This window comes from Sardina pilchardus, chromosome 1 (genome assembly GCF_963854185.1).
Source record: "Sardina pilchardus chromosome 1, fSarPil1.1, whole genome shotgun sequence".
NCBI classification, from domain to species: Eukaryota; Metazoa; Chordata; class Actinopteri; order Clupeiformes; family Clupeidae; genus Sardina; species Sardina pilchardus.
The window spans coordinates 39,958,187-39,970,686 of record NC_084994.1 but is presented as its reverse complement, the minus strand read 5'-3'; the positions used below and the strand labels follow the sequence as shown (position 1 = coordinate 39,970,686).

General features: G+C 45.7%; 1 protein-coding gene across 2 annotated transcripts in view; it reads left to right on the top strand.

The window, feature by feature from the left end:
• rims1b (regulating synaptic membrane exocytosis 1b) overlaps window positions 1–12,500 on the top strand; it is a 36,980-nt gene that overhangs the window by 18,664 nt on the left and 5,816 nt on the right. The window contains exons 14-19 of one of the 2 annotated variants that reach the window (XM_062544241.1): window positions 2,839–2,928; window positions 4,395–4,502; window positions 4,900–4,994; window positions 7,147–7,253; window positions 7,934–8,097; window positions 11,139–11,353. In XM_062544241.1, the coding sequence (XP_062400225.1) occupies window positions 2,839–2,928; window positions 4,395–4,502; window positions 4,900–4,994; window positions 7,147–7,253; window positions 7,934–8,097; window positions 11,139–11,353 (779 nt within the window). The remainder of the gene's footprint in view (window positions 1–2,838; window positions 2,929–4,394; window positions 4,503–4,899; window positions 4,995–7,146; window positions 7,254–7,933; window positions 8,098–11,138; window positions 11,354–12,500) is intronic. The other variant, XM_062544240.1, reaches the window with a different exon arrangement.

Here is a 12,500-nt window from a genome sequence, read left to right as displayed (position 1 = left end):
ATGGTTCATATGAGTGCTAATGTTACGATTTGGGTTCAGGGTCTTCACCTCACCTGATCCAAGGGGGCCGAGGAAGCAGCCATTTTAGCTTCAATATTCAACATGTACAGTAGGCCTAGCTGTACCCCGCTTATATCAGTCATGGAGTGGGATAGTGTTAATGAGGCCCAGCTCTCTCCTGGGGGACACTGAGGCTGTTAGATGTTTCCAGATGAAGAGATTGGCACCTCTAGGTGTTTATTTGTCACTATGTTGTGTTGGAGAATGTGATTTACATGCTGTTCAGAGAGAGACAGGGAGAGAGAGAGAGAGTGAGAGAGAGAGAGGGAGGGAGAGAGAGAGAGAGAGACTTCCTGATGAGGATTGCAGTTGTTATCTGCTACCAATGTATTTTATTCTACATTGTGCAAAAGCTCATAATCTCCTCTGTTAGGGTTTTCTATTTCTCTGCATGTGTGTGAGAGTGAGTATGTGCACATTTAATCTATAATTTTCACTAAAGCACAGTTGATGGGTTTATATAAGCGGAATTGCATCTAATCTGCATACAGAGCCTTTGGTCTTCTGAGGTTATCCATGCACATTCCACGATTCAATTTCATACATTCAGAAAGACGTACATTTCCATTTTAGAGGTTTGCTACTGTAGCCAACGGCAACACTGTTAATTAATGAAGCTATTTGTGGACTAATGTTTGAATACAAAGAGAGTGAGATGGAGATGTTAGTTATCTTGGTTAAGATAAACCATAAAGTAATATTCTATTCAGCACAAGGCTATCTGTAATTACTATCACTGTGCCACTAAATATGTGATGGCGATTTTCTGTGCATACTGTATGTAATTATGTTTTACTGTACCGTGTTATACCACGCTGTCTGCTGGACTGTCCGTCCCTGTATTGGTGACAGTCAGTAACTCCTCCAGTCGTCCTCTCAGCAATTTGATGATGGTTTCCCTAGTGGCATTAAGGCCCATCTGTGTGTTCATTTGGGGGAGTCAGTGCGCTGGCGCTACGATTGGAAGTAGGAGGCTAAACACTGGCAAATATATACATGTGACATGTGACAAGTGTGACAGATTAAATACATCCAGCTGGCAAGCGCATGCATCCACAAGGAGAGGGATGTGTAAGAGGAGTGGTAATAATAATAATAATAATCATAATAATAATAATACACAGGTGGCTAGCCTGTGCTAGCTTAGACTGAGATAAGCTAGGCTAGGCAGCCAGGTGTTTGAAGTCACGTGGACAGGCCTGAGGGATTTCCTAGAAGTGCAGGGTCAAAGGTTAATGGCTGCTCATAATCAGGGATCAGTATGTTGATGGGGTAGCACATTCATTGGGGATGATATGTGATGACCAATTGTTCTCCAGGCTTCATAGAAATGATCCAGCATTGACCCCCAGTGTTGACCTCTTTATGGTATAGAGATAAAAGGGTTTTATGTTTCTGTTTATCATCAATGGGACTTTAGCTAAACACAAAGAGATGTTTTGTGTTATGGACTGTTTAGGTTTAAAGAGTGTGTGATGATGAAGTAAAAGTAAAGTAAATGCATGTAATGTATGACAGACCGCTCACGCTGCTAACTAGCTTGCCTATTTCTCCACCTGTTCTGTTGTCATGCTTTTCTCGTGGAGCTTCAGATTAGGGGATTCATGTTCTTTGTTGAGAAAGGAAATTCTGTTTCATTTGTTTGACACTGAGACCCCTAGCCTGAGGTTGCCACAGAACAGCTGCCATCTTGTCCCTCTCCATCACTTTATGTTGTCGTGTCCCTGAGCGCCCCCATGAGCCCGACGGTGGCAGTGCCACGGTTGTGGTAGGGCCAGTATTACGCCTCATTACCATCAGATAAGTTGCCCATAAAGTGCCCTACAGGTCATATTTGTGTTTAGATGCTTCACCTGCTGATCACTTTCAATTGATTTGCTTTCTCTTTGTCTCTTTTGTCTGTTTTGCATGCTCGCTTGATGTTTTTTTTTTTTCATTTCCCCCCCTCTGCTCACACACACACACACACACACACACACAAAGCTCTACCCTTCCTGCATGCCTAAAAAGCAAGTCGGCACGGCGACAGGAGGGGGGCATGGCCTGTCCCCGCAGTGCCGTCCCCCAACGCGTTCTCAGATTCACTGATGAGGTCAGCGTTAGGTAAGAGTGCCACGGAGAGAAAAAAAATGGGTGGATGACGTATAAAGAGATGGAGATAAAGGAAGAGAGAGAGAGAGAGAGAGAATGAGAGAATGAGAGTGCCTGGATTTCCACCCTGTATAAGGTCACAATTACTTTGCAAAAAAAGAAAAAAAGAAAAACAAAACATATGTTCCTGACTTGGATCTCATAGCGGTTTTGTGAGTGGGACCATCTGTCACTTGTGCCTGTCCAAAGCAAATGACGACCAACCCGACACTAATGTCACTAAGGCCTTTTGGCAAACGTCGAGGACACCAAGAATAGGACGCAAGTTGCGCTGTAATGGTGAAACTCACGCACATGTCAAGGTCTCAGTGCATCAGCCATGCGTTCCCATGGCAAGAGTCCAGCTGAAGCTTTAGATGCCTGTCCTTGGGAGGTCAACTTAAATGTGATCAGCCATGGAGATGTGTGTTGTAGACATGTCTAACGTATGCTTTTATGTTGTCTCTTTCTCTCTGACTACTGTCCTTTCGTTCTTTTCTTTCTTTCTTTCTTTCTGTCTATCTTTCTGTGTTTATGTTTTTCTGCCTCTCTTTCTTTCCTTCTTTCTATCTTTCCTTCTGTCCTTTCTTTCTTTCCTTCTTTCTTTCTTTCTATCTTCCTTTCTTCCTTTCTTTCTTGTGTGTGCAGTGATCTGCAGCCATGCCTGGACCGGGTCCGGAGTGCCAGCACGACCTGTCTGAGACCCGATACGGGATTCCACTCACCCGAGAGAGAGAGGTGCAGACACAACCATCCCTCTTTCTTTCTCTCTCATTCTCTCACTCTCTCTGTTCATCTCTCTATATATATATGCATACCCACAATGTCACTCACAGACATAAAGCTACACACACACACACACACACAAATACACACACACAATCATGCACATGTCTTAGGGTAGAACCTTTCATGACTGATATATTTGTGGGCTCGGATCAAAACAGTTTTTTTATTATTATTTTCAGCCCCATTTTGCTTTTGATTTTTTAAAATGTATTTATTTTTATTTAAAAAAAAAAAGTCATCATTTTTTTTTTTTTTTTTTTTTACATCTTTTCACATCCATTTGGATCATTTCAACCTTTTAGACATTCGGGGAGCCTAGACAGGCCGGGCTGTCAGAGAACCAATCACAAACTCATAGAAAATGACAGGTAAGGACCCCCCCACACACACACACACACACACACACACACACACACACACACACACACACACACACACACACACCCCTCTCCCTCCCTCATGTCTGACAGCTCCGCCTGCTCTATCCCCCAGAGTAATCTGGACCAAAAGAAACACAAGCCATTATCACCTGCTCACCAGCACAGCTGTGCTGCGGGCGGGAGCGCTGTCTTCACTTCTCATGAATGTCAAGAAACAGACGACGGGATGATTTGGCTTGCTGCTTAAATAACGTTCTTAATCAAAGAGAGAGACAATACAGTTCAGATTAAGAGGCTAGATAGAGTACATTAAAGCAACACTAAAGCACCATTCCTCTGTCGCACACGCTATTTGTTTATCCAGCAAACAACAACTGTCCGCAGACAAGATGGAGTATGTTGCATTATTTTATGATATTTTATGTAAAATTTGTCGTTCCATTCAACTACAGATTCGCTACCCGATCTGGTAAACTTACATAGTGAGGTTATAGCCGATAGAGGGCCACGACGTGAATGCCGTGAAGTGCCGTTCACCCTAGTGTCGTTATGAGTTGATGAACCACTGAAACGATTTTGGAAAATGTATTTTACTGTAAGGTGCAACAAACTCTTTAGTGTTGCTTTAAGTGTCATGAGCCACCCCCCCCCCCCCCCCCACACACACACACACCTCACTGTTTTGTGTTTTGTGAATGCCGTCTTAATATGGCAATCAAGGTTTCTGAAACTCGAGTTCCATCTGAGATTTTTAGAGCTGTGTCACCTTCCTCCTTCACCGTTTAAATACATCACTCATACGTTTTTTTATGTCCACGTTCTTCGGTTAGCTATTTGACCAGCAGCATGGTTTTCAGTCATTATTTGTATCATGTTATTTTTGCTTTGTTTCATCGGACTGTTTCAGTTGGCTTCGGTCTCTCACCATTTTCTTTCGTTCTCGTTCTTGTTTGATTTCTTCTTCTCACCCCACCTCCTCTTGCGCCTCCTCCTGTGCCTCCTCTGGGCCCTGTCTGTCCTGCTGGCTGCCCCCAGGATCCAGCCCACCTCCATCCTGAGGGGGAGCCGGGGCAAAGGGCCCCCCCTGCGCCCCTTTGGTCAAGCCCCAGGGGGCTCCTGCCCAAACTCCCCTCGCGTGGACAGGTGCATGTGCTTGACCAGCCCCCTCACCCACTCACTTACTCACTCTGCCACTCACTCACTAACTCAGCCACTCAGCACGGGATGTGGGGGTTTACGGAGGCCGTCTGTCTTCACATCCTTTATCTCTCCCTCTACTCTCACCCTTTCATCTAATAATCTGTATCTATCTATCTACAGTACCTATTTATCTATCTATTTATTATTTTCCCGTTTATCTATCTATCTATCTATCTATCTCTTATTTATTTATTATTAACCTATATATTTATCTATCTATCTATCTATTTATCTGTCCATCTATCTATCTATCTATCTGATCTACTTATTTATTTATTATTTTCCTGTCTCTCTCTATCTGTCTGTCTGTTTACCTGTCTCTCTCTCCTGCTCTCCTCAGGGCCCATGGTGGTCACTCCCCCACTTCAGGGGCTCCCAGGGGCCGGGGCCGCCAGTTACCCCAGCTACCGGCCAAGAGCAGCAGCATAGAGCAAGGTAACCTCACTGTGTGTGTGTGTGTGTGTGTGTGTGTGTGTGTGTGTGTGTGTGTGTGTGTGTGTGTGTGTGTGTGTGTGTGTGTGTGTGTGTGTGGTGGTACATCCTCGTGTGTCTTGGGAGATGAGTTTCATCATGTTGTGAATGTCAAAAATTTGGGGTGATATGATGTGTGTGTGTGTGTGTGTGTGTGTGTGTGTGTGTGTGTGTGTGTGTGTGTGTGTGTGTGTGTGTGTGTGTGTGTGTGTGTGTGTGTGTGTGTGTGTGTGTGTGTGTGTGTGTGTGTGTGTGTGTGTGTGTGTGTGTGTGTGCGAGTGTGTGCATGCACAAGCACACTTTGAAAACTGTGTGCACTTCAAAGTGTGTGTCCCAAATTGATGTGCTTAAGCTGGGCTTTTGGTGAAACCTGCTGAGACAGCAAGAAGACTTCATTCATATAATCACTCCGTCCATCCTCCCCAAGCCTCCGAGTGTGTGTGTGTGTGTGTGTGTGTGTGTGTGTGTGTGTGTGTGTGTGTGTGTGTGTGTGTGTGTGTGTGTACTGTATGTGTGTGTCTGTGTCTGTGTCTGTGTGTGTGTGTGTGTGTGTGTGTGTGTGTGTGTGCTGACTGAGCATTCTCTTTCTCTCTCTTCCTCGTTCTCCTCCTCTCCTCTCCTCTCCTTTTTCTCCACCACATAATTCATTCTCTCTCCTCGTTCTATCTCCCTGAAGACCCTGGCAATAGTAACCCAGAGGAAAACTCAGGTAACATGTCACCTCATTCACAACTCTACCCTCACGGTGTGGGCCTTTCACCCTTATCTGAATGTGTAGAAGTATGTTTATGGGGTGTGTTTGAGACACAAGAACTTTGCACACATTCATAACAAAGTGTATAACAATGTCACTTTGCATGATGAAATGATAGTAGAATCCTCACCTGTACGTGCGCACCAATGCAATGATGCCATGTTCCATGTTCCATGAGTGGTTTCAGAATCAGAGTGAGCACTTTGTATTGTAATGCCTAAAAATGAAATCATCTTTTATTTTTGTTTAATCTACATCCGTTAAAGGATTAAAAGAAAAAAAACAATGTGTCATGGCAACTGGTCATTGACAATTCTTAGGTGTGCTGTAGGTCTGCTGGAGTGGAATGTAAATTTTTGCCATCAGTATTTGGTTAAAAATGTGCAAAAAAAAATAGCTGACCTGATTGGAGTTATTTAGCACAGGAAATAGATCAGATATGCATTGAAAATTACTAACAGCCTGCCAATCACACACAGCCTGCCAATTTCCAGATACATTTTGGACATCAAAGTAACTTAGCGGGTTGTGGAACGTAACCACAAACGTTTTTGTAACAGATTTGTCCATTTCATTAAACATGATCTTTAAAAGTAAGGTGTATATGATGGTGTACTTCATTTAAATGCACATAAGTACATTATATGCGTGTGGTGATGTAGCAAACTGGACATCTCTCTCTCTCTCTCTCTCTCTCTTTCTCTTTCTCTCTCTCTCTCTGTGTGTGTGAGAGAGTAGAGTGAGAGAGAGCGAGAGAAAGAGAGAGAGAGCGAGAGAGCGAGGAACAAGTCAAGTCATTTTTATAAGAAAGGAAATAAAAGAAAGCAATGGACGGCATCTTTCACCATGACATTCCATTTTCACTCCTTCACTCTCCACTCATCTTCCACTGGGTGCTCAGCGCTCATCACTGCCTGCCGTCACTCTCAACAGGACTCTGATTTACTGACTGATGACGGATGTTTTTCTCTGTCAATTTAACTTTTACCTATCTACCTGTCTACCTACCTGTCTTCTGCAATTGCTGTCATAACCTCTATTACTCAGGGACTCTTTTTAGCCCCCCCCCCCCCCCCACACACACACACACACACACACACACACACACACACACACACACTCACATCATACCCTCCACCTCAATTCAGCACAGTTGTGTTAACAATTGCTTTTCCATGTACTGTGTTCATCTAGCATGATGATGCTAAAGATCCCTCTTTATTTTCTCCCACTTCTATCTTTCTCTCTCCGATCTCTCTCCCTCTCTCTCCCCCCCATTCTTTCTCTCCCTCTCTCTCCCTCTCTCTCTCTCTCTCTCTCTCTCCCCCTCTCTCTCTCTCCCCCTCTCTCTCTCTCTCTCAGCGCTGGCGGTGGAGGAGCGAGCGCGGCAGCTGCAGATGAAGGTCCACTCCTTCAGGCCGTCCAGCTCAGGGCCACAGCAGGAGACGGACCTGAAGGCCAAGAGAGAGGTGAGGGAGAGAGAGAGGGTGAGGGACAGAGAGAGAGAGAGGTTATGAAAATTATCATTATATGTTTTCTTTCTAATTTGATTTGATAGGATTTCTTCTTTTGTTTTTCCTAAAACAGATATTGTATCCGTTGTATTGTCATATGTCTGCTTTGGCAACACTTCATGTTTGAGTCATGCCAATAAAGCTCCTTTGAATTTGAATTTGAGAGGTGAAGGAGAGAGAGAGAGAGAGGTGAAGGAGAGAGAGAGAGAGAAGTGAAGGAGAGAGAGAAAAAGAGAAAGAGGGAGAGAGAGACAAAGGGAGAGAGGGACAGAGAGAGGGGGAGAGAGCATGGAGTAGTGAATGCTCCAGTTGGAGTGAATATAGTTCTACAGTTAGTTGAATTACTGTATGTCCGTATAGAAACAGTTAAGTACAATGCCTGATGAAATGCTGCATATGGTATAATGATGAAATACTACCACCGCTGGATTCAAACAACTCATGGATTTAGTTTGCATTCATTTTATAGTAAATTGTGTTTTTCTTTCCTGGACAAAAATGCCTCACCATACTGACAGCCCTGGTAAACTATCTACTATGACATGTCTAGACTAGGGATGATTGGGTCTGTGTGTTTTCTCATACAGTGTGTGTGTGTGTGTGTGTGTGTGTGTGTGTGTGCGTCTCTCCCTCAGATGTACAAGCAGCAGCGGCGCAGCAGTGATAACGTGTCGGGCCGCTCGTCGGACAGTGAGCTGAGCGACGCGTCGGCCATCTCCCACGCCAGCAGTGCCTCTCGCCTCAGCAGCGCCAGCTACATGTCCGTCCAGTCCGAGAGACCGCGCGGCGGACGCATCAGGTCAGACACACACACACGCGCACGCACACACACACACACACACACACACACACACACACACTCGTCTTCCTCACACACACACTCTGTCTCTTTAAAGCTGCAGTTGGTAAGTTTGGCAGATTGAGGGGACAACATTTTGAATACAACTCAACTACTACTACTACAACTACTACTAGTGGTCCCCCACTACCACCGAGCACCCTCCCATCGACTCCGTGCCTGTTAGTGACACAAACTGTGATTGACAGTCAGATCTGCCAATGATCATACACTCCTGTGCTTATTGGACCAGAACAACCGGGAGCGGTGGATTTTTTTCCAAAACAAATAGCAGGCTCTAGGTGGAGGTAGAAGCGCTGGTTTTTTTTCTGAAACTGGCTGATTTATGTTGTTCTGTCGGAGCATGTTGTTACTTTCAGTGAATACGATCACAAAACGCTTTGCCAACTGCAGCTTTCAACACTACTCTCCCTTCCTCATGTCCTCTGTCTCTCCTCTCCTGGCCTACCTCATCTCTCTCTCTCTCTCTCTCTCTCTCTCTCTCTCTCTCTCTCTCTCTCTCTCTCTCTCTCTCTCTCTCTCTCTCTCTCTCTCTCTCTCCCTCACTTCTCTTGCCCTCCTCCTCCAATGTTCAACCAAAGTTGTATGTAGGGAAATCAGGCTTTGAAATCCATGCGCCTCGTTATTAGAATTTTGCATGGCTTTGCATGATGTCCTTGTCTATTTTTGTTTCTTTTTTGCATGCCTTTTGTCCTGTCCTTACCTGCCTACACATACACACCACACACACACACACACACACACACAATACATTCCACACACACACACACACACACACACACACACACACACACAAACACACACCATACACACCATACACACCACACACACACACACACACATCACAATACACACTCACACACACACACACACACACACACACACACAGATCCAAGTCTCTGGAGAGCTGTAAGGGGGAGGAGAAGAAGGAGAGGAGGATCTCGTGGGGGGTGAACGGGACGGACGAGGGGAGGCGCAGCTTGGGCAAGAGGCGCTTCTCCGAGGAGCTGAGGCGCAGGCGGCACACCGTCGCCGGGGACGTCAGGTAATCGCCGCAGCGTGGCCCCTCCCACAACATGGGCGGCGACAACAGCTGGAAACAGGAAGCTCTCCTACATCACTTCCCTCCCTCACTCCCAGAACAATGCAACAAAAGCTTCTTTGCCCGGGGCAATGATGGGAATATTGGTGTTTTGTGTGTAAAAAAATCGTTCCAAAACACATCTTACTACACACATGATTACACGCATGCTACATTTGCTCATTGTTTTTTGCAATGCTAATTGTGTTTATCGTATTATTTATCCTTACTAGTACGTGTGTGTGTGTGTGTGTGTTTGTGTGTGTGTGGTGCTTGTTTTTGTGTGTTGTGTACTGTGTATGTTTGTGTATGTGTTGCTTGTTTTGTGTGTGTGTGTGTGTGTGTGTGTTTTAGTGCCCTGCTTGCATGCCTCGTCCCATACCTCCGCTGCTGTGCCGTGAGTGCCCCTGAGTCTGACCCTGCTCCGGACATACCCAGCGCCCGTCCCAACTGCCCCACCTGCCCCGCCCGGCCCTCCCTCACCCCCCTCCAGACCCCCGAGAGGCCCGCTCCTGCCCTCGCCACCGCCACCCTCTCTCTCCCCACTCTGCTGCCCCCTCTGGCGTGGCAGGGGATGGCGGGGGTGATGGGGGAGCGCGGCAGTGTGGCCAGCCTCTCCTGCAGCACCTTCACCCCCTCCGAGGGCAACGACACGCGCCAGCTCCTCCGGGCAGCCAGGGGGAGCCGGCGAGCTCTTCATCAGCTCTGCCGCTCCTGTTTTCAGTGCTGCCTGGGGACATGGAGCAGATGAAGAGAGCTTTTTCTCAGTCACTTTGGTGCATTTCTCGAGTCATTTTGCACATTTGTGCAACAGTTGGTACATTTCTCAACAACAATAGTGTTAACTGCACCACACAGTGTATAACCCGCAAAAGCATCTTGCTTAAAAAAGCTTTGTTTTTGCCTTAAAAGCAAATATTTATGCAAATGAAATGGCCAGTCAGTGCAGTCATGGTGTTGTTGTTTATGTCAAGATAGTGTTTTTGGAGACTTTAGAGTTTTGATTCTGATCTGAGAAATGGGCCAAAGCAGCTGAGAAAAACTGTAAAACAGACTGCTCTCATCACTTCACTTGAAAGGGACAACACTTGCACCTGATAACTGCTGTATTCATAATTCCAGTAGCCATTAGTAATCAGTGATATTAGTATTCATTAGTAGTCAGTGATATTAGTGGCTGGATCTCTGTACTCAATAAGCTATATCATCAAATCCTCTCCTAGCATAATATAATATACAGTAATTTCCTGTGTACTGTATTTGCCGCATTGATAGATAGATAGATAGATAGATACTTTATTGATCCCCGAGGGGAAATTCAAGAAACTCATTGTGTATGAGCCGCAGGACAGTGTTTTATGCGAGTTGAAAGAAACAAAAAAACAAAACCACAATGATGCCATATTAACTGGCAGAGCTGAAAAAGATTGCAAAATCAAAGCCGCTAATAAGCTAATAATTGGGAAATTATGGTACTGTAAGAATACTTGGATTCTCTGTGATGAGGTCTTGATTTGTGTTGAGGGTTTGGATGTCTTACTGAATAAAGATGAAATGTATGGAATCAACAATTCTACAGTCAGTCTGTGTGATGTACGTTCAGATAACGTTGTACTAACGTTCAGCATCTCCTCTCCCTGTCTCCATCTTCCTCATGCATTCATCTCATTCATTTTTCTCTGCCCATTGCTACACACACTATTTTTTGCCATCTCTTTTCCTCCACTCCCTTTTCTCTATCACTCTCTCTGTCTCTCTCTCCCTCCATCTCTCTCTCTCTTTCCCTCTCTCTGTCTCTCTCTCTCCATCCCTCTCTCTCTCCCTCCATCTCTCTCTTTCCCTCTCTCCATCTCCACCCCCCCCCCCTCCCCCGTGTCTGTGTGTGTTCTCACCTCACCAGGCAGGTGCACGGCTCGGGCGGGCCGAGCATGATGAAGAGCACGAGCGTGAGCGGCGAGATCTACACGCCCGAGCGCACCGACGGCAGCCAGTCGGACACGGCGCTGGGCCGCGTGGGCGGCTCGGGCAAGAAGCGGCGCTCCAGCATCAGCGCCCGCGTCGTCTCCATCGTGGGCAACCGCCGCAGCCGCAGCACCTCGCAGATCAGCGGCGCGGGTGAGCCGGGTTTGCCGCCGCCGCCGGACGACAACACACACACACACACACACACACACACACACGTTTCTTGGTGTTTTGAGCCCCCAACGTTGTCTTCAAGGCAGCGCTGCCTGGAAGGCGCTAGGGTTAGGCATGGGTTAAGGTTAGGGTTAGGTTTAAGTGCCTTCATGTCAACAGTGGCAGCGCTGCCTGGAAGACAACGTTGAGGACTCAAAACACTATCGAGCCACACACACACACACACACACACACACACACACACAACATCCCAAAAATTTCAGTCATGGTTTCTCAAAAAAGAAAAGTCTTGATTAGTCTTAATCAGCCTGTGGTGATGAAACGGGGTTCTCTCGGCCCTCGTTGCAAAAAAAAAAAAAAAAAGATCAAAGTGCTCTACCCAGTATGATGCCATCTACAGTAATTGCATGCCACAGATCTTGTTTTCACCTGCAATGAAGAATTCATTTCAACAGTGAATATTTTAGTCATTTTATGCTTTTCAGTGCAGTTATTTTAGGGGGGAAAAAATCCCTTTGATCACATTCACAACACAGCATGCAACCAAATGGAGGGAACATTACCAAACACTATCCCAACCTAGTTTTCCAAAAATGGGTGATTTGCCTCCTTGTAAAAGCCTTTTAAACCACCGCACAATAAACACACGAGCCGTGATTACCAGCCTTCTCCCAGGCGGAGTTGTCCCATCACAAGCCTCCTTCATCCCATCCTAATATGACTTGCCTCGGCCTCTTCTCTCCGAATAGTCCAGTCCAGTCCAGCGCCTGGTCTTGGAGGACCTCTGTGGTTATACTCTCCTATGGACAAGGCAAATTAAATGGCCCCCCTGGGGATGAATAAAGTTATTCGAATTGAATTGAATTGAATTGAATTGAATTGAATTGAATTGAATTGAATTGAATTGAATTGAATTGTTGAATTGAATTGAATTGAATTGAATTGGATTGAATTTGTTCTGTTCTACAATGGCATAGGAATTAGATAGGTTAGAGAGAGGGGATGGGGATTGACAGGGCAGATGACCAATGAAAGAGAGCAAGAGTGACAGAGGGGAGAAGAGGCAATTTACCTTGTTCTTGGAAAGGACATACAAGCACATTAAAGAGAACAGGGGGAGAGAGAG